Source organism: Chlorocebus sabaeus, chromosome 7 (genome assembly GCF_047675955.1).
Source record: "Chlorocebus sabaeus isolate Y175 chromosome 7, mChlSab1.0.hap1, whole genome shotgun sequence".
NCBI classification, from domain to species: Eukaryota; Metazoa; Chordata; class Mammalia; order Primates; family Cercopithecidae; genus Chlorocebus; species Chlorocebus sabaeus.
Genome location: NC_132910.1, coordinates 136,233,561 through 136,254,829, shown reverse-complemented (window position 1 = coordinate 136,254,829; position 21,269 = coordinate 136,233,561). Strand labels below are relative to the sequence as shown.

Below are 21,269 nucleotides of genomic sequence, written 5' to 3'. Positions count from 1 at the left end.
ATTCTCTCATTATAACATTAATCTCCCTTACTTCCTAAGATAAAATATGATGGTGAATAAACCTTATATTATATTCCTGTTATAGCTTAAATATACAAATGAAGAATAAATGGACTTATTTATAAATTAAATACAGGATTGACATTACATACGTTTGATCATTCCCTGAGGTTTCCTTTTTCTTTAAGGCACATGAAACTACTTTCTGTAGAAAATTCAAATTTTAAATTAGTGCTAATTGTCGATCTTCCTTTTCAGAAATTGCCTGCAAAAGCTGTTTATGATTTTAAGGCTCAGACATCTAAGTAAGTAAGATAAATATTTGTCATATGATTTAAGGTCGTTTTAAATGTTAGTAATGCTTTAAGAGATAAGCATTGCAACGGGATGTGTTACAAATGAGGTCTAATTCCCAATGCAGCAATCTACTCTAATTAAATGGTTCCTTCAGAATTACTTGGGATAGGGTCATTTTATTTTTATTTTAAATTTAGTTGAGAAATACTGAGTTTTAAATTACATTAAACATGTTAGGTGGAACACAATGAGTTCTAAGGATAGGAAAAACAAAAAGAAATTATGAATATTTGTTTTTAGAATTTTTGTATCAATAATGAATTAATAAAGTATTGGGGACCAGGCACAGTAGCTCATGCCTGTAATCCCAGCACTTTGGGAGGCCAAGGCAGGCAGATAACTTGAGCCCAGGAGTTCAAAACAGCCTGGCAATATGTCAAAACCACGTCTCTACAACAAATACAAAAATTAGCCAGGCATTGGGGCGTGCACCTGTATAGTCCCAGCTACTCCGGAGGCTGAGACAAAAGGAGGTAGACGTTGCGGTAAGCTGAGGTTGCACCACTGCACTCCAGCCTAGGCAACAGAGCAGGACCCTGTCTCAAAAAAAGAATGAATAAGTAAATAAATAAAGTATTGGGGAGTAATTAACACTAGCTGGAGGAATTTGATAACATGTATTTATCAAAACATTCCAAGCATAGTTTGGGAGGCTGAAGCGAAAGAATCACTTGAACCCAGGAGGCAGAGCTTGCAGTGAGCCGAGATCAAACCACTGTGCTCCAGCCTAGGTGACAGAGCAAGACTCGGTCTCAAAAATACATAAATAAAAATAAAAGTGAGGGGGAAAAAAGCAAATGGGACTTTAAGATTCTAGGTCTGAGATGAGAGGGACACAGTTTTGAAAACTTAAGAGTGAGACTTTCCTGTGTCTTAAGGACTTCAAAATTTTAAATGCAACCCCGTACAAATACAAAAGAATCCTTTCCGTAGCTTTAAAAACTTGGTTGCCTCTAATTCATATGTACATATACATTTTAAAAAGCTAGTCTCATTTCTGGAAACAAAACATACCTGATACAAATAAAACTGTTGTGTTGCGAACATTAAATATCTTGCTTTGCTTTCTGTTTTTTATATTAGGCATTTGCACAAAAGAAGGAAGCGCTGTATTTGAATGTAGAGCTCTGTGAATCTTTTTTGTTTTTAGGGTTACTGAAAATTTAACACATTTTCAATTGTGAAGATTTTAGCACTTCTAAATGTGTGATCATTCCTTTAATATGCCACCGTTTTTTCCATCAATTATTTTAATCAGTGAAAAGTGTTCTCCATCAAGTATCAATCTCTCTCCATCATATGGTATCTACTGATAAATGATCCAACTGAAAATTCTGAACCAAAAATTTTTTTAAAAGATTAAAGAAATGAAAATTCTGAATACAACAATGCAGAAGATTTCAGAGTGGGAAGGCAGATGTATTGCAAAGCGAGGCTCTCGGGAGAAGATACAAATTAATCGCCCTCCATCCAAGAATACTTGTGGAGGCAAAATAATGAACCAACCTAATCACCTGGTGATTAAGCCAGGAAAAGTTGATGTAGTGAAGGTGATAAGTTTAGGTGTGAATTATTCAAAATGAATAATGTCATTATAACTTAAAATTATAAATGCCCAAATCAAATATACCTACAATTTTCTTAGAAACAGCCAAAATGGAAAAATATAGTTAGTGTCTTAAAAATATTTTTTTTATTTTTTATGAATAAAAGATAGAAAGAAGACAAACATTGGCATGTCTTTGCCCTTAAAACACATTCTTTGTGCCCTGTTGAAAATTAAAAGCGTAAGATCTTTTCTGTTACACAAAATAAATTCCTTATCAAGATAGTCTATGAAAATATCTGTCAACCAACTTCAAAGATCCACAAATAAAGTTTGTTCCGGTGTTGGCACTTCTATTCTGAGACTACATGAGATTTGTTTTCCTTCATGTAAGCTTCAGTACATCAAAAGGGGCTGGGGGGCTAGTAACTAACTAGCCGACTAGCTTCAGGACAAAAAAAAAAAAAAATCAGTGCGGAAGTATTCCATCATTTTTCCAAGCTTCAAAATGCCTCTTTTCTGAACTAATGATAAAGTAGCAAGAGTCTGTCCCCTCCTTTAAACTTCTTATTAATCTGTCTGTGATTTATATCCAATGGAATGTTACTCTTTTTGAAATCATTTCTAAAGTTGTAATGTTTTAAGTGCATTCTAAGAATTTGCAAGGATCATTCTTACGTAATTGGACTCCACTCAATCTCAATTCGGATTTTTTAATATTGTAAGTGTATTTGCCAAACAAACGCCGATCTAGCGAGGGTGCTGATCTTCAGAACTATCGCTGTACATCACGAGAAGACCATGTCAACATGTTTCTTCCAGGGAGCTGTCATTTAAGAAAGGAGATACTGTCTACATCCTCAGGAAAATCGATCAAAATTGGTATGAGGGAGAACACCTCGGCAGAGTGGGCATCTTCCCGATCTCATACGTAGAGGTAAGCCCTCTGCCTTTCTCTCTTGGATGGTGGTGGTTTCCAAGGTCACCACAGATTTGAGAATAGATGACGATTTCCTTCACAGAAACTCACACCTCCTGAGAAAGCACAGCCCGCGAGACCCCCTCCACCAGCCCAGCCCGGAGAAATCGGAGAAGCTATAGCCAAATACAACTTCAGCGCAGACACAAACGTGGAGCTGTCACTGAGAAAGGTAGCCCAGCTGCTTTTTGTTGGTGGTGGTGGTGGTGGTGTTTCGTCAGTGTGTTTGAAAAGGCTGTGTATTTTCAAAACGAAAACAGGTTATCTTTTTCTTTAGACATTTTCATGTCAGCCCTATTTTCTACAAAGGACTCCCTAAGGCAGCCCAGAGTCACGGTTCCCTGCTAGTCCCTGTGTCCTTTCAGAGGAGTTCCCTGTGGGATACCCGGCTTCTCTCTCTGTGGCTCAGTCCGGGAACCTGGGCAAGGGGCTGAAAAATCGAGGACGTATACATTCGGGAGCACAAAAGGAAAAAGCAGTTTGATACACTTCAAAATATTGTTGTTTTGCTGCCTTATTTTTCAATCTTTTAGAAACAAGATAATCCAATCCTTATCTTCCTCTATCTTGGAATCTAGGAATGGTCCTAGGTGAAGAAAATCCTTCCTCTTAGGGAGCTGCTTTAAGAACCGTCTGTGCAGTGCTCTTCCCTGGATCATCCTTCTTTGGGTCTCATAATTGACCCGAATTTCTCTAGCAGCCCATCCACTCTAGTATCTCTTCTTAATAATATCAAAAGACTCGAGGCCGGGCGTGGTGGCTCACTCCTGTAATCCCAGCACTTTGGGAGGCCAAGACGCGTGGATCATGAGGTCAGGAGTTCAAGACCAGCCTGGCCAACATGGTGAAACCCCATCCTACTAAAACTACAAAAATATGCTGGGTGTGGTGGTGCACACCTGTAGTCCCAGCTACTTGGGAGGCTGAGGCAGAGAATTGCTTGGACCCAGGAGGCAGAGGTTGCAGTGAACCAAGGTAGTGCCACTGCACTCCAGCCTGGGCAACAGAGCAAGATTCCATCTCAAAAACAAAAAACAAAAAAACTCTTCTTCTTGCTACTTTACATAACTGAGAATGATAAATCAACTATTTTTATTACTTTCTAAACATGACATATATTTGTTTGAGGTAACTGCCTCTGCACACAACACAGGCAAGATAGTAATATTTAGAGTGGCTCTAGGACTTCCCACGCCTACTAGTGAAATCCTTAGCCAGGCGCGATGAAGGGCAATACCACAGTCCTGGTTGTTCTGGTCTTGGCAGAACCTTGTCTCATTCTCTCCTATCAGTCCTAATTCTGCATCATCAGCCGATTCCTCCTTTCCTACCCTCTGGGCTGCGCCATCCAGCATTACATGAACTCTGTCTCCTGTTCCATGCTCTACGGAAAGGCTTCACCAACGCCTCTTACAGCTTACACAGGAGCCTAGCAGCTGCCTGTTCTTGGTGTACTAGAAAATCAGTGCAATTTTCAGATTTTGGGGAGACTGACTTTTCGTTTTTCTTTCTTTCTTTTTTTTTTTTTTTTTCTTTTTTTGAGATGGAGTCTCACTCTGTCACCCAGGCTGGAGTGCATTGTGTATTCTCAGCTCACTGCAACTTCCGCCTCCCAGGTTTAAGCGATTCTCCCACCTCAGCCTCCGGAGTAGCTGGGACTACAGGTACCCACCGCCACACCCGGCTAATTTTTGTATTTTTAGTAGAGACGGGGTTTCACCACGTTGGCCAGGCTGGTCTTGAACTCCTGACCTCATGATCCACCCACCTTGGCCTCCCAAAGTGCTGGGATTACAGGCATGAGTCACCACCCCCGGCCTGAGACTGACTTTTCTTGAGTGTGTGCTGCTAGTAGTGGTGAAGCACACAAAATCTACCATCCAGTGTTTTGACACAAAGAGAACTTTCCCCAAGTGCTACTCAAGGTTGAAGTTCTTCTTGGGTAGCACCTGAAGAAGGGTGTCCTATTGGGCTGAGATTAATGACTGTTTCAGCTCCATCACACCTTCAGGTGCCGCTGCCAAGCTTCTGTATCACCTGCTGAATGCAGCTGCAGATTTTGCCCGGCAGCATCAACTTGCCTGCCTATTTCCAGGCTACATGTAGTTTTGAATTAAAGTTTAAACTGAGTTCTATGGCACTGACTGCGTCACTGCAGGTGGAAGGAACAGTGATTGTAGAAACTTCTACTGTTGTGAAAGCCAAGGGTTCTATTCAAATTTTTAATGACAAGTATGGAATGGTCACCAACTACTCAGATGAATGCTGGGTTTACATTGTCAGGGTGAAGACCAGGGGAATGCCAGTCTTGTCACAGCTATTGATATCCTAGGGTGCTGTCTTTTCCCCATCCCTTTCGTTCACTTTGTCACTACTTAGCGCACGTAGATTAAAGAAGAAAATGGGCCATGTGTGGTGGCTCATACCTGCAATCCCAGACCTTTGGGAGGCCAAGATGGTCGGATCATTTGAGGTCAGGAGTTCGAGATCAGCCTGACCAACATGGTGAAACCCCTTCTCTACTAAAATACAAAAAAATAAGCCAGGCATGGTGGCAGGCGCCTGTAATCCCAGCTACTCGGTAGGCTGAGGCAAGAGAATTGCTTGAACCCAGGAGGTGGAGGTTGCAGTGAGCCATGATCACACCACTGCACTCCAGCCTGGGTGACAGAGTGAGACTCCCTCTCAAAAAAAAAAAAAAAAAAAAGAAATGAAAATGATGTGCCATCCGATATTCTCCCTTCTCGAGATGTTTTCTGTAACCACTTCAGACACACACAGTCTCACAGCGAGCTGTGGTGCACTTTCTGAAGCTCTTCCTACAGAAGGCCAATGCACTGAATCTGTCAGAGATAAAATAACCCTATTGTCATTGAGACATTGCCTTTTACACTCTTCTGCTTTTTGAAATAACTTAGACAAATAATTTCACACGATACCAGCATGAACAAGTATAAACCCATTCACATTCACCAGGCATCCTTAGGGAAGATTCTAATGTCCTGAATGGACAATATAATTACATATATGTTGAGAATGCGTATTTTTCTAGTAAGCACCAGTACCTTCCCAAATGGAAACCTATTGTTTCCTAGAAAACACTGACAATTATATTTTCATGTTATTCTATCTCTGTTTCTAATGCATTTTTCTCGTATTCATCACAGGGAGATAGAGTTATTCTTCTTAAAAGAGTTGATCAAAACTGGTATGAAGGTAAAATCCCAGGAACCAACAGACAAGGCATCTTCCCTGTTTCCTATGTGGAGGTCGTCAAGAAGAACACAAAAGGTGCTGAGGATTACCCCGAGCCTCCAATACCCCACAGCTATTCTAGTGATAGGATTCACAGCTTGAGCTCAAATAAGGTAAGAACATACTCTATCATGTTCATGTAATATTGGGAGCTCCGAGTGAGATAATCGGTATGTGATTTTAGGATATTAGATTAGAATATCACATCTATTGCAGAGGAAGAGATTTACATACTACATCTCTACATGTGTGAGTGCCGCGTCTGTAAATATAATTCAGTTTTTCTCAAATAGGTACTGGCATAAAGATTTAATGATTAATTTTGCTCATTTCATTTTCAAGTTAAAATATCAAAAGAGAAAGAGAAAACAATAATATCATAAAGTCTTCTATGATATATATCCGTATTCCTGTGTACATAAATGTTTTCTGAAATAATTTTTTTCTAAAGTTTCATTTTTAGATATGTAAATTGTATGTATATAATATGATCTTTATGTATAAATACAATTATATACACACATGTGTATACAATTATGATTTATAATTTGAAATATAAATATATACAACACAAAATACTAGGTATATCTCAAAATGGCATATCACGAGAACACCTGGTTATTAGGTTGGCAAATCTATACAAGCTTTTTATATGGAAAGTGAACTAGAGCAAAAATTTTTAATTAGAATCTATAAGTCAATGTGTTTATTAGTTTAAATGAAAATGTTGTAGGTTACTATAAGTCCTCAGGTTTGCTTTATCAGTTTTAGGACAGTTACATGCCAGGTCTACTGTTTCACGTGAGCGGGCTAAAGATGATTATCTTTCTCAATATGCAATTTAAGAGACTTCGCTTCTTTAATTGGTGAACATAAAAAGGCTATTTCACTCACAATGTGAAATTTTTTCCTATTTTTCTGCTGAATTATATTCTTTTTATGTATGACATTTAGGATTTTTTTTTCTCGTTAACCTCTAAGAATAAAACTTTAAATTGCCAATTACTTCCAAAATGTTTTAAGTACTTCCCAACATTCCAAAGATGTATTAAGTTGCATAATTTATTAATTATTTTAATTGAGATCAAGGCTGGGACATGAAAAACCAAACCATCTAGAGCTGGTAAAATAAAATCAGCTTCTCAGACATTAGTAAAGTGTGAAGTCACTTCATGCTCCAGTGAAAAAACTATTTCAAGATAGCATCCCAGTGACCTAAACTACTCCTTGAAAATGAGCCTGAGAAGGATTTTATGTGAGGAAATGATCTAAGAATCTGCTATCTCAAGAGAGTCATTTTCCTTTAGAAGGGCTAAGTCTGGGCATTGTATTTATTGTGATCCTCTTTGAAAACTGAGTTTCAGTAGCAAATAATTACCCTCAACCCTGTACTCGTGGATATATGGAACAGTTTGGTACTATCCAATTTTGTTTGCTTGATTATAAAGTTTTCCAGAATCTTCTTAAGAATATTCACTTCATTACCAGAGCTTAGCATTTATAGATCAGCATGCTTTCTTCAGTATTTTCTACTGATAACGAGAAAAGATGAGAATCTTCGTGCATATATTTGTCTTATCCACCGTTCAGTCATCTTTAAAGAACTATCACAGAAATTTCAAACCAACTGTACCTTCAGATAAAATGTTGTAAGGAAGAAAATCGTGTATCTGCATAAGCTCATTAAACATCTAACAAATTCTTCCATATGTCCTAATTAGCAATGGCAATATAATATTTTGGATCCCAATGTTTTCATCTTTGATGTGAATACAATTTAACTGTAGTTGAATGTATTTTCAAGTTTTTAAAATAATGCCAGATTTTAAACATGAGGCATGTACAAATTTCACTAATAACTAGTTTTTTATGGCTCACTGCTGGGAAAAAAATATGTTGAGAAGCTTACGTCCACAATTTGAAAGAAATACTTAATGGTTTCATCCCAACTGGTAATCCATGCTGTGATGTCACAGGCTTAATGAAGAAAACTTCCCAGCAGTGACAATCATTTTTAGAAAGATAAATGTAATATATTTCTAAATGATGACATCCAAAATATACTAAATGCTACAGAACCTATTTTCTAACTGATATTTACAAACAGAGAACTCATTAATAATTTATGAACCACTCTGGTGACACATTTAAATCACATTTCTTGACGTACTGTCTTTGTCTTAAGGGAGACTAAAATGTAAGTTGATTTTCTTTCTGATATTTCTGCTTTTAGTGCATTAGAATCCAATTCTAATGCTTTTGGAAAACAAAATAATTGTGTGGTTTTTGTATTATAGGTATAGTTTTGTGATATAGTTATATCAGGATGCTTAATTTGGCTTTCGGTATAAGCAAGTCTGTTGTAAAGCTAAGCAGTTTAACCTGCTAACATGTATTTTGGTGACTGTGGTGGTGATGACATTGGAGTATTCGCAGCATCAGATAGCTGTGGTGATGGTGGCAGTAACGACAAGGGAATTTAAGATCCTTCTTTCTCATCCACATAATATTCCTGGCATCATAGAAAGTGAAAGTGGAAACCTGACGATCTGAAATTATTACATATTTCACAGACTTTACAAATCTAACTACTGAAAACTTTTGTGTTATGTAACAAAGGGTATAAACTAGAACTCTAGCCAGTAAAGGAACTTCTGTAGACTGTTGAATAAGACTTGAGTTGTTTATATCTCATTGAAAACTCAACATCTACAGGACTTAAGAGGAGTGGCTCTCTACCCAGGCGCAAACCACACGTGCAGTCTGTGAGTCAGCAGCTCAGAGCCTGGGTCTTGAATCCTGTTTTAAGATGCTCACATGAGTTTTGTGACCTTTGTGTCATCCCATGATAAGATGACTTTAAAAAAAAAAAAAAAAAAAAAAAAAAAAAAAAAAAAAAAAAAAAGCTAAATAAATCTAACTAATACCCCGTTCTTATTATAGGACACAGGAGTCGAAAGTTAAGTGGGAAATGCATCACCCACTTACGTACACTAAGGCCCCAGGAGCAAAAGGGCTGGCTCCCTGTGTAAAGTGTTATCCTAAACTAACAGCTGGAAAACGTATCTCCAGAATTTTTTGGAGATTTTTTCTTTCCAAATCAAAGGCATCTACCTGGAGAGACCTAAAGTGAAAGCCTTCTCAAGGCCTTTATGCACATAGCAGGCACAGCAGGTGCAGCAGGTGCAGCAGGCACAGCAGGTGCAGCAGGTACAGCAGGTGCAGCAGGTGCAGCAGGCGCAGCAGGCGCAGCAGGTGCAGCAGGTGCAGCAGGCGCAGCAGGCGCAGCAGGCGCAGCAGGCGCAGCAGGTACAGCAGGCACAGCAGGTACAGCAGGCGCAGCAGGTGCAGCAGGCATAGCAGGCACAGCAGGCACAGCAGGTACAGCAGGTGCAGCAGGTGCAGCAGGTACAGCAGGCGCAGCAGGTGCAGCAGGCGCAGCAGGTACAGCAGGTACAGCAGGTGCAGCAGGTACAGCAGGTGCAGCAGGTGCAGCAGGCACAGCAGGCACAGCAGGTGCAGCAGGCATAGCAGGCACAGCAGGCACAGCAGGTACAGCAGGTGCAGCAGGCACAGCAGGTGCAGCAGGCATAGCAGGTACAGCAGGCACAGCAGGTACAGCAGGTGCAGCAGGTGCAGCAGGTATAGCAGGTGCAGCAGGTGCAGCAGGTACAGCAGGCACAGCAGGTGCAGCAGGCGCAGCAGGTACAGCAGGTACAGCAGGTGCAGCAGGTACAGCAGGTGCAGCAGGTGCAGCAGGCACAGCAGGCACAGCAGGTGCAGCAGGCATAGCAGGCACAGCAGGTGCAGCAGGTACAGCAGGTGCAGCAGGCACAGCAGGTGCAGCAGGCATAGCAGGTACAGCAGGCACAGCAGGTGCAGCAGGTGCAGCAGGCGCAGCAGGCACAACAGGTGCAGCAGGCATAGCAGGCACAGCAGGCACAACAGGTGCAGCAGGCACAGCAGGCACAACAGGTGCAGCAGGCATAGCAGGCACAACAGGTGCAGCAGGCATAGCAGGCGCAGCAGGCACAACAGGTGCAGCAGGCATAGCAGGCACAGCAGGCACAGCAGGTAGCGTTTTCTGTAGTCCAGCAAGGGCAGATAAATGTATTCTGATGTTAGTCAATGGCACTTCTAGAACTACATTTTTTAATTTCTAATTTTTATGAGTTCATGTGAGGTGTATATATTTATTGGAACTACTTTTAATCACTTTGCATAAAATTTCAAATTTATTGTTTCATTTACCATATCCAAAATACATCAGTAATACTACATATATAGAAGTATATTTTTACTTCAGGAGATTAAGCTTCATAAATCGTACCTCCTCCGATTTACATAAATGTCAAGCTTTGAAAGAGAACGGGAGCTTAACCAGAAGTTCTCTCTCCCATCAGCATCAGATGGGCTCTTTCTATGTAAACATTTACTTTGGATTTTTTCAAACTTTGAAGCTGTAGTTATGTAAGCTCAGTTTCATTCTGATCATGGGTTCCTGTCTTTGAAACATACTTTTCAGAACTTATTCACTTAGAAATTTGTTAACATATCACCTTGCAAACATAAGTGAGAAAATCGTCAAAGTTTAAAAGATTGGGCTATACTGTAGGAAAAAAGAACACTACACACATTCAGGAAGTAAAAAGACTGAACTATTAGTTTTCATTCTACATTAACATTTCTTTGGAGTCATTTATACTACTAAATCAATATCTGTAAACCTGTAATATCTTTTCAACATAGTTTAAAGTAAATAAGCTATTAAATATCTTAAGGGCCAGGCGTGGTGGCTCACGCCTGTAACCCCAGCACTTTGGGAGGCCGAGGCGGGTGGATCATGAGGTCAGGAGTTCGAGACCAGCCTGGTCAACATGGTGAAACACCATCTCTACTAGAAATACAAACAATCAGCTGGGCATGGTGATGTGCACCTGTAGTCCCAGCTACTCGGATGAGGCAGGAAAATCACTAGAACCCAGGAGGAAGAGGTTGCAGTGAGCCAAAATCATGCCACTGCATTCCAGCCTGGATGCCAGTGAGACTCCATCTCAAAAAGATAAAAAAAAAGAAAATTTAAAAAATAAAATAAAAATAAAAATAAATCTCTAAGGTTTTACTGTCCTGGTAATCTCTATATCATCTTTATCTTGTTTGACATTTAAGACCCCTTCCAAAACTAGTAGAGTTTCATTTGTGAAGTAACTTTTCTAATTAACATAAATGATTTTATGCATTTAAATTTCAGCAAAATATCTTCAAATCTAGATATCTTCTAAATGTCTTCAAATCTGTCTATGTTAAACATAAAATTATTTTCATACTCACCACCACATCTTTTCTGCATTTCTCCATCTGTATGTTTTGATGCATTATTATTATTTTCTTCATTTATTTTTTCTTAACTTCATAATCCGTGCTCATTTCCAAGCTGGCTTCCAGTGAACCAGCCCCTCCTCCCACCCACAAAGCCTCACCTGGCTCAGATAAAGGAGCTCTTCAGAGAACTGGCCAGGGCTGGTTGTCCCTGACAGCCTCATGTCCACCAGCAAACCCTTTGGCCCCAACACCACCTACTTTCCTGGACAACTTCCTGGGTGAATTGGAGAAGCTTGGTGCTTTAACCTTGTCTGCTGACCAAGCCAAACCAACCATCCTAGAGGACGCCATTCTGGAAATTAAGGAGGAATCTGCTGCCCTCCTCCCATTGCCCCCAGCGACTGCACCTGCCGAATCACCTTCCACTCACGCGGGTGCGGCCTCGGCTGCAGCCCAGCCTAACCATGCAGAGCCTCTTCAGGATCCCAGAACGACAACTCAAAGCAAGTTTGCAGAGTTGAGAAAAATGAGAAGGGGCTTCTCAGACCCTAAAAAGGCGCCAGAAGTCCTAGGGGATACGTTTGTGGCCTCTGCGTGCACCAGCGTGGGTTCCTTGCCTGTACCCCTTCCCATCATTGGAGAGGAAGATGAGGGCATCTATGAGGGGTTTGTGTCAGGCATCCAGAGAGGGCTGCCAGAACCTCAGGAAGGAGACGCCTGGCGGTGTGGCCACGAAGGGTCAGAGGGGACCCCATGCCTGCACATTGAAGAGGAGGAGGAGGAGGAGAAACCTGACTGCTTAAAACACCCTCTAGCCTCCCCCACAGATCCTAGGATCCCCAAGGAGGACAGCAATGCAGCAAAACCCAGTAATGAGGTATTTTAATTTTCCCTAATTCCTGAAGAACTAACCGACCTTACTATGATTAGCTGTTACAGTTAATCATATTAATAAATATCTATTTTGACACTGCCTAACAGGTTTTTTTAACCAAAAACACAAACACTATACAAGCTGGGGGTGGAGTGGGTGTTTGAAAACACACCACATTTAATTAAATGATGTAAATATGTGATAGAATTCCATTATCCCATTATTTCTTTAGGACCATAAACTTGTATTTTAAAAGTCTTTGTAATTGATACAGTCTTTGTAATCTTCCAATATTAATGACAGCTACTAGTGGAGCTCTTACTGAGTATCAGACACTGTTGTAAAAACTCTCCATCTTTAATCATCAAACCCAGTGAGGTGTGTGATGTTTTCATCCCCGCTTTAGAGAAGAGGAAATTGATGCCCAGAAATTTGTCCTATTCCAGGATGAGAAACTGTACACCATACCTTTTACATAATGGCACTTTGCAAAAATAATAATGATAATAATAAACAAAGACAACAGAAAAGAAAAACAGCATTTCTGTCCCCTTTCAATTTTCTAAAGAGGTCGTTCTCTTCATGTTGACTTTACGTTGACTACTTAAAAATTGGGTACATGTTACAAAGAAACTTGAACAATGGTTTTAATCAACAAAAGCAGAAAATATCCAGAAACTTTAGCTTGCAAACCTCTCTCTTAAAACAAAAAAATGAGCCTGTAATGCCAGCACTTTGAGAGGCCAAGGCGGGCGGATCACCTGAGGTCAGGAGTTTGAGATCAGCCTGGACAACATGGTGAAACCCCGTCACTACCAAAAACACAAAAACTAGCCGGGCATGGTGGCAGGTGCCTATAATCCCAGCTACTCGGGAGGCTGAGGCAGGAGAATCGCTTGAACCCGGGAGGAAGAGGTTGTAGTGAGCTGAGATCATGCCAGTGCACTCCAGCCTGGATGACAGAGTGAGACTCCATCTCAAAAAAAGAGAAACTTGAGGCTGGGTGCGGTGGCTCACACCTGTAATCCCAGCACTTTGGGAGGCCAAAGCTGGTGGATCATCTGAGGTCAGCAGTTCGAGACCAGCCTGACCAACATGGTGAAACCCCATCTCTACGGAAAATACAAAAATTAGCCAGGCATGGTGTTGGGTGTCTGTAATCCCAGCTCCTCGGGAGGCTGAGGCAGGAGAACTGCTTCAAACCGGGAGGCGGAGGTTGCCGTGAACTAAAATTGTGCCATTGCACTCTGTCCTGGGCAACAAGAGCAAAACTCCATTTCAAAAATAAAAAGAAAGAAACTTGATCCCTCAAATGTACCCTGTGAATTAAGAAGCAAGCATAATGACTGGCAATTATGGAAATTATGAAATAATAGAGAGGATGGTTCCTATGATGCCACTATCCCAGTCAAATTCTTTCATAGTTCCTCTATTTCAAAATAATGTGGCCATGCCTGCCTTTGTGTAAAACAAACACCTTATTTAATAACAGATAGATAATTCATTGCAATGAGTCAAACGTGTCTCCACATCGATTATTTCAGTAACGAATCTTCCTTCCAATTCAGTCCATTTGAAGGTGTGATTAGGTGCGTGGCTTTGCTGACGGGCGGTGCTCTTTGCTGCAGACAGTCCCCCAGGCCGGCTCATCCCAGCCCCAGCTCACACCCTGCACGCGGGGACACGGTTTCCCCAGATTTGTGACAAACTGACTATTGATAGTTGACGACCTACTTTACACACAAGTTACCGTCGTTGCAGGGTTTTAAATACTTTTTTCCTTCACTTTTAGAAGGAGCCATCATATAAACGTATGATAAAAAGATAGAATGTAGGTGTTTCTATCTCCAGCTATACACATCCAAAAAATTACACTGATCATACCCACTGGGGATTTTGGATCAAATTCAAAAGAGGAAGTTAGTGGTTTCAAAGCAAAAAAACTGTCATAAATATAACTTCCCAAGGTTATTGGTAACTTTAAAATGATCAAAGTTGAGAGGATGTTCTGTAAAGACCATGTAACCTCGTTCTGAGACAAGCATAATCGCCTCTTATCTTTCCTCGATATTGAAGCCGCCGTCATTTTCTTCAGGAGAGCGAGCAACCACCCCCTTTCCCAGCCAGCTGCTTTCCTCCCCTCCATTTCATGCTCTCTTCGCCTCTGTTTCTGACCTGGACTCTACACTTTCTCAGCCCTGCTCACCTCCTCTCCTCCCTAAATATTCTTATCAACAGGAGATCAACCCACCAAAATTAAAGGTAACTGCATCTTGAGTGTGGTTTATTGCATGTCTTCAATGAGCTTACTTAGTAAGATGTATGCACTCAGATTTGTGCCCTCTCACAAGACCTACGAAGTTATATGAATACTGATTGCTAACGTTTAACATCATTGGCATGGCCTCTATCCAAACATTTAAAAGATATATTTGCATAGCAGCTATAGCCAGATTGAGGAGAAAAACAAAGTAAAATTTATATCCTCATAAAAAGTAATGATTAGACTTGTTTTAGTTAACCATCAGCATCAGAACCATCACATTCAAAGGCATCTCAGCTCAGTACCTGTCATTCTCCATCACCTCTCCGTGGACTCATTGTCTCCCTTCATTTCCCACCCATCGGCAGGTTCAGCAGAGCCTGGAGACGGGATGATCTTTGTCATTGACTATCTTGAACCTTGTTCCTCCACAAAAGTGACGTAAATTCATGAGGAGGTGGGAAGGATCGTCCTTTCGTAGCACTTCACAAAGCATCCATCTCTGAGACTTGCAGGCTGACAGTTCCGCTGGTATTTTACCTTAAGATACCATTTAAAAAAATTATTTTAACAAAATTAATGACTGGCCTTGGAAAGAGATTTAATGACAACCACAGCATGAAATTAGTCCATCACTGAAATGTTTTCCTCCTATGTTCAGAATGATCCTAAAACATTTTCCTTTGGAAAAAAGGTGACAGACGTCAAATAATAACTCACCCTCACATTCAATCTTTTGAATTGAAAGTAAAAATTTAGGACTCTGATGCAGCTAAGGTTCTGTATCAGGAAGTGCCATTTATGCAATCGCAAAATCACTGTCACCAAACCCGTTCGCTGACATAGTCTGTCTACGTGCTCCTGTTAGGCGTGAAAGGAATTTTGTAAAAAATGAAACACTTTAATTGCTTTTTGCTCTTTGAGGTTTTTTCCTTAGCTGGCAGAAAATAATTAGGAAATGTTTTAAATAATGCCACTTTATATGATGCCCAAGGCTAAGAATTTCTCTTCTTTCCTCTTCTTTCCGTGGTTTTATTTTTAAGGCCAACATGTGTATTTCTTGTCTTTTTTTTTAACTTGTTCTTCGGTTTTTAAGCTTAATCAATAAGAGGGAAAATAGCCTTAGAATCCGAGTTATCTAATTTAGAAAGATGGAGGACACACTATTGTAGCATCAGGACAAAGCTGGAATTTTAAAAGGTTTACTCTTCTGCAAGAACCAAATTCCTCTCCTATATTCTTTAGGTTTCAGTTGTTTGCAGAATGACGTGAGAGAATGGAGGTATTCACAATAACCATGTTTTAAAAGAATATTTTAATAACCACATGAAATACGTCTAACTCCAGCAAATCCAAGTGGTTTTTCTCTATTTTATCTCCTATTTAGGAACAAATCTTGATTTTTGAAACTCCCACTGAGTTTTTTTAAACCTTATAAATCTATTTTGTAGTCATTGAAAGAATATATTCACTGAAGTTATTTGTGCTTGTAAATTTACGTACAAATTGAATCAACTCGAAATTTTAGGCCATTATAGTTTAATTCCACATCTGACCCGGTTACTGTGCCAGTCTGAGTCTGAAGCCTTTTTATTTCTTCCATTTCAAGAATGCTGGTGCTCATTGTAAAGAAAAGAAATAACCTAGTACTGAAAGCAAAGAGAAAATAAACTTTTAGTAATGTTTTAATAGACATAGTGTAGCATGCATGAAATCATTGTAATAACATTTTTATCAACCCCTGTCAACCATTGTTTGGTTAAGTCAGTGCGATTTCCTTCTTTTAAAGTGTTTTCTAAGACAATGAAAATCTCCATAAAAGTAAATGCAATCCAAAATCTTCCATAAACATAAAAGTTACTACCACTTTATAGCTTACAGATGACTGAAAGATATATAAATTATGTTTAGTGTGTAAATCTGAATCCAATATTTCCCCCAGTCTTTTGAGCATCTGCTTTTTAAATAATGATTTTTTATAACAAAAAGTAGTATAAATCAGTTGGGCACGGTGGCTCATGCCTATAATCCCAGCACTTTGAGAGGCCGAGGTGGGTGGATCACAAAGTCAGGAGTTCAAGACCAGTCTTGCCAAGATGGTGAAACACCGTCTCTACTAAAAATACAAAAATTAGCCAGGTGTGGTGACAGGTGCCTGTAATCCCAGCTACTTGGAAGGCTGAGGCAGAGAATTGCTTGAACCCGGGAGGTGGAGCTTGCAGTGAGCCAAGACGGTGCCACCGCACTCCAGCCTGGCGACAGAGCGAGACTCCGTCTCAAAAAAAAAAAAAAAAAGTATAAATCTCAGCCTCTCTATAAGCTGAGCCTCCATTTCCATCCAAGAGACTATTTTGCAAGAGACTTGCCGCATGTGGCCTCAAGCTGCAGCAGAAGCTCTATGAGGAGAGTGAGAGGCTCTTCCTCGGGTTTCTTCCAAATAACTCAGTGGTTGTGGTCCCACAAGGAAGTCACATCACCCTAAGGCAATCCCGTCAGAAGGGGATCCCTGGGGCACAGTTTTCAACATAAAATCAGCCCCTGATTGTTCCTAATATGTTCCCATGCTCTTTCCAGCTGTTATTATCCACATCATTCTAATAGCTAAAGGGGTTTTTTTTTCTTTAAGAGCTCTGATATGTATTGAACCCCTGATTAGTCAAGACTGGGGTAGGCACAGTTCTAGAAAACTCAAAATAATTGTAGCTTAAACTAGGTAGAAATATGTTGCTCTTACACATAAATGAAGGGACTGGTATGGTGGCCCCACAGTCATCAGAGAACCCAGGAGGTTCCATTTGATGTTGGCTCATCGCCATCCACAGAGAGAAGCTTCCACTACGGGTCCCAGGTGGCAGCTCGAGCAGTTCCCTTCTCGCATGAACCAACAGGAAGGAGAAAAGATGGGAGATTACACCTTCTGCCTTGAAGGCCATGTCCCAGAAATTGCATATATCCCCTCAGTCCTAGCTTATGACATGAGCACATCCAGCTACAACTCAGGAAATGTGGTCTTTATCCAGAATGGCCCCATTACTGAGGACCAAGAAGAGAATGGGTTTGGAGAGCATCAAGCATTGTCTGCCATGACACTTAAGCAACAGTGCCAAACACATTTCATCTCCAGAGGCTGGGGATCTGAGGTCAATCATTACTGAGAATTAGGAAAACTTTTCTAAATGAGAGTTGAGAAAACCACATGCTTTTATTTAAGCATGTTTTATTCCTCCTAAAGTTCTCTTAAGCCAGATCAAATACCAGGCAGTGCACTGCCAGATCCTGTCCGCTATTGGAAGGAAAATAAAACCTGCACACAAGGAGGTCAGCTTACTCACTGTCATATGAAAGATCTTACTCTGAAAAGAAAAACACCGAAACAGGCCAGCCCGCAGGCTGGGCACTTCAGTATTTCATCATATTTCACCATGTTTCCCCCCAAAAAGGCCTTACTTTCTTCTGATGTGTTTGCTAGAAAATTTTGCCTCCAACAAATGTCTGATACAGTCCATGAAATTTGATGGGCATTAGGCCAAATTCTCCTGTATCTCACCTTGCATCCCTTCAATAAGCATGAAAAAGCAGGTCAGGTTTGAAAGCATCTTGGACCCAATTGCTAAGCATTCTATGAAAGACATAACATTCCTTGGCTGGGCGCAGTGGCTCATACCTGTAATGCCAGCACTTTGGGAGGCCAAGGCGGGCAGATAACTTGAGTTCAGAAGTTTGAGACCAGCCTGACCAACATGGTGATACCCTGTCTCTAATAAAAATACAAAAATTGGCCGGGCATGGTGGCGGGTGCCTGTAATCCCAGGTACTCGGAAGGCTGAGATGAGAATCACTTGAACCCAGGGAGACAGAGGTTGCAGTGAACCGAGACTGTGCCATTGCACTCCAGCCTGGGCAACAGAGCCTGACTCCATCTCAAAAAAAAAAAAAAAAAAAAAAAAAAAAGGTGTGTGTATGTGTATATATATATATATAATATAGATATATATTATATATATAGCATTTCTTATATGTTCTTAGCCTCTTCCCTATGCCAATTTTCCTCTATGAACCTTTTTCTGCCATGCCTGTGGGTCCCATGTTAAGACAGCAGCTGGTGCCTGTGGTGTGGAAACTGTATAAGCAGCTGGAGGAGCTGTTGACCCTTCCTGCTCTGCCATTGTTCCTCATGTCAGGAGTCTGGCGTGCTGTGTGTGCATGGAACAAACATGCCAGGAAAGCTCCTCCTAAAGGCTGCGTGATGAAGATGAGAACTAACTAACTTCTTATACATTTTCCAGGCTGACCTAAAAAGCGAGACATGTGTCCTGGGTAAGCCTCCTCGTAGCCCAGTGATGTCTAGGAGATTCTGCGGCTCGCCTGTCAGAGGGCTCAGCGCTTCCCACAGGGTAGGGTCAGCATGCCCCCACCTCGTGGCAGACATCCTGGCCACCCCCGCCTCGGGGGTTGGCTCTTCCTCAGTTGTCTTGGCTGTGAACTGGCCTTAAAGTAAGGCTGGAGACACCCTGGAGATGAAGTGGCCACCTGGTGATGTGCTTCCCTTTTAGGTGTGTGGGAGGTTTCCAAAATCCACAAAGACATGGTCAGAGTCTCTGCTCTACAGATAAGGGCGTCATGTGTGTTGTTGTCTACATCTGTCTCATGGTTCTACACTAAATCACTACTTTCTAGTCACCGTTTCTCCTGCAAAGAACAAAACTGTTGCCAGGAATATACAGAGCTGAACTCACACACTTCTGGCCATGTTTGCTTCTGTGTCGTTCAATTTGGATTTTTTTAAATCCATGATGCTTGTCTAACGTCTTCTTTTCTCTGGTGATGTGCACTACATTCTCTCAGTCTGCCTTTCTCCCCAGACTGCTCCCTGGATTCTACCCACTTCCCATTTCTTGCCAGCTTTGATTGAACTTAAAGGTCAGATTACTTTCCCTTAGCTACTTAGTTCTGCAATTTCTACAGTACTTTAAAATACATGGACTCTAAACGGTACTTACTATCAATTCTACGGAATGCAGCCAAGGAGTTCGGAAATTTTCATCTAGACGTAAGTCAGGATTCCTTTCCTCATTTCTGTTTTAATGGACCCTGATTCAACCTTAACTGGTCTATCACACACCTATGCTTTGCATTTCAAGTTCTCAAGGGCTTGATTTCAAAGAAGCCTTCATTTTTCATTTCTAAAAAAAGTGGATATTATTCTGCATTTATGCCACTTTGTGCTTTTTGCATTGCATAGAAAGACCTCATTTTGTTGCTGAGGCAGAGTTTTGTGTTGTCATAGAGAGAGGAATGCCAATTTGTAGAGACTCTTAGACTCCCCCTAATGGCCTCCAGAGCCAAAGCAAAATAAGCTTCTTTGCAATGAAGAGCACCCATCTATAAATTTCCTATGGGTCCATGAGATGGTATGCTTTCGTTCCCCTTTAGATTTTGTGTGTGTGTGTGTGATTTTTACATTATGTATTTGTATGTCAGATTACACGTGTTTGTGTGAACCATAAATATTCTATTTTTTAGATTTGTGCAAAGTTGTGTTTTACCTTCATAATTTAAGAAGGAAAAATAAGCCTCTCTAAATATAAATGTGGTATTATTAGGAGAATTTCATCTAATTCTAGTTGGCAAGTACAACTAATATTTTATGAAAGAAATGGCAAAACACTTTAGCACTGCTTATATTGCTTTCAGAGATTTTTCTGCATTCATGTTTAAAGTAACAGTCAATCCTTATTTAAGAATTATTTGATACTAAATATAGCTAATCCTCCAGAGATAACTGCAGAAGCTTTGATAAATTAGACAGCTTTTCAACAGACTGTAGCTCACTAAGATAGGAAAGTATATATTTTACTGATGTTACAGACTCTATGATATTTCAAACCAGCTTCCTTATGAACAGTAACTTGTGATTGGTTCTAGCTTTGGAAATTAGCATGTGTTTAAAACTTGTCTCTTTTGTATCTGTTTTTGACAACATTAAAAAATAGCTACAGAAAAAACTTACATATTTAGGGCTACAGAAAAAAAATACATATTTAAGATACCAAGAAAACAGCAGCATGCTTCATTGGATTTTCTGTTATTCTACTCTTAAGATTTATCAAGGAAATATAAGCGTAATATAATTCTTGCTCAAAATGTCCGACACCACGATTGTAATGTGTCAGTTGAAAGCCATCTTTCTAGGTTAGGCTCATGTAAGCCTCTCTGAATTTCACAAATGTATATCGTTCTATATTTATCTTAAAACTGCTAAGAAGTTAGGAGAAATGGAAATGCCTGCACAGATAGTCAAAATAGAAATGGACACGGACCAAAAATGCTGGTGGCTTACAAGGGATTCTTTCTCAAGAATGCAAAACGTGGGAAGGGAAGAACATGGTTAGAAAAACAGATGACTATCTATTCCACATCACTCTGTGGCCTTTAAAATAGGCTTTTAAAATGAATCCAGCCTTGGGAACTTGGATAAAAAGGGGTGGATAAAGCAGAAACAACTCTCAGCTTGTTGCTGCCACTGCTCACCACTAGGTGGCAACAGAGTGCAGATGCATTACAAATCTTTCCTTAAGGGACTTGCACATTTGCGTGACACCGCCATGGGGAAAGGGCGAAAGATTGTCTCCTCAGATAATCTATTTACATAACCTTATAGGACATTTGCACC

The 21,269-nt window shown here is 40.5% G+C and overlaps 1 protein-coding gene across 11 annotated transcripts in view; it reads left to right on the top strand.

The window, feature by feature from the left end:
• The window catches only part of SORBS2 (sorbin and SH3 domain containing 2), a 237,125-nt gene that overhangs the window by 202,819 nt on the left and 13,037 nt on the right, over positions 1–21,269 (top strand). For all 11 annotated transcript variants that reach the window (XM_073017778.1, XM_073017779.1, XM_037994454.2 and 8 more), the window contains 4 exons: positions 259–305; positions 2,726–2,840; positions 2,926–3,054; positions 6,050–6,250. In XM_073017778.1, coding sequence (XP_072873879.1) covers positions 259–305; positions 2,726–2,840; positions 2,926–3,054; positions 6,050–6,250 — 492 coding nt within the window. The remainder of the gene's footprint in view (positions 1–258; positions 306–2,725; positions 2,841–2,925; positions 3,055–6,049; positions 6,251–21,269) is intronic.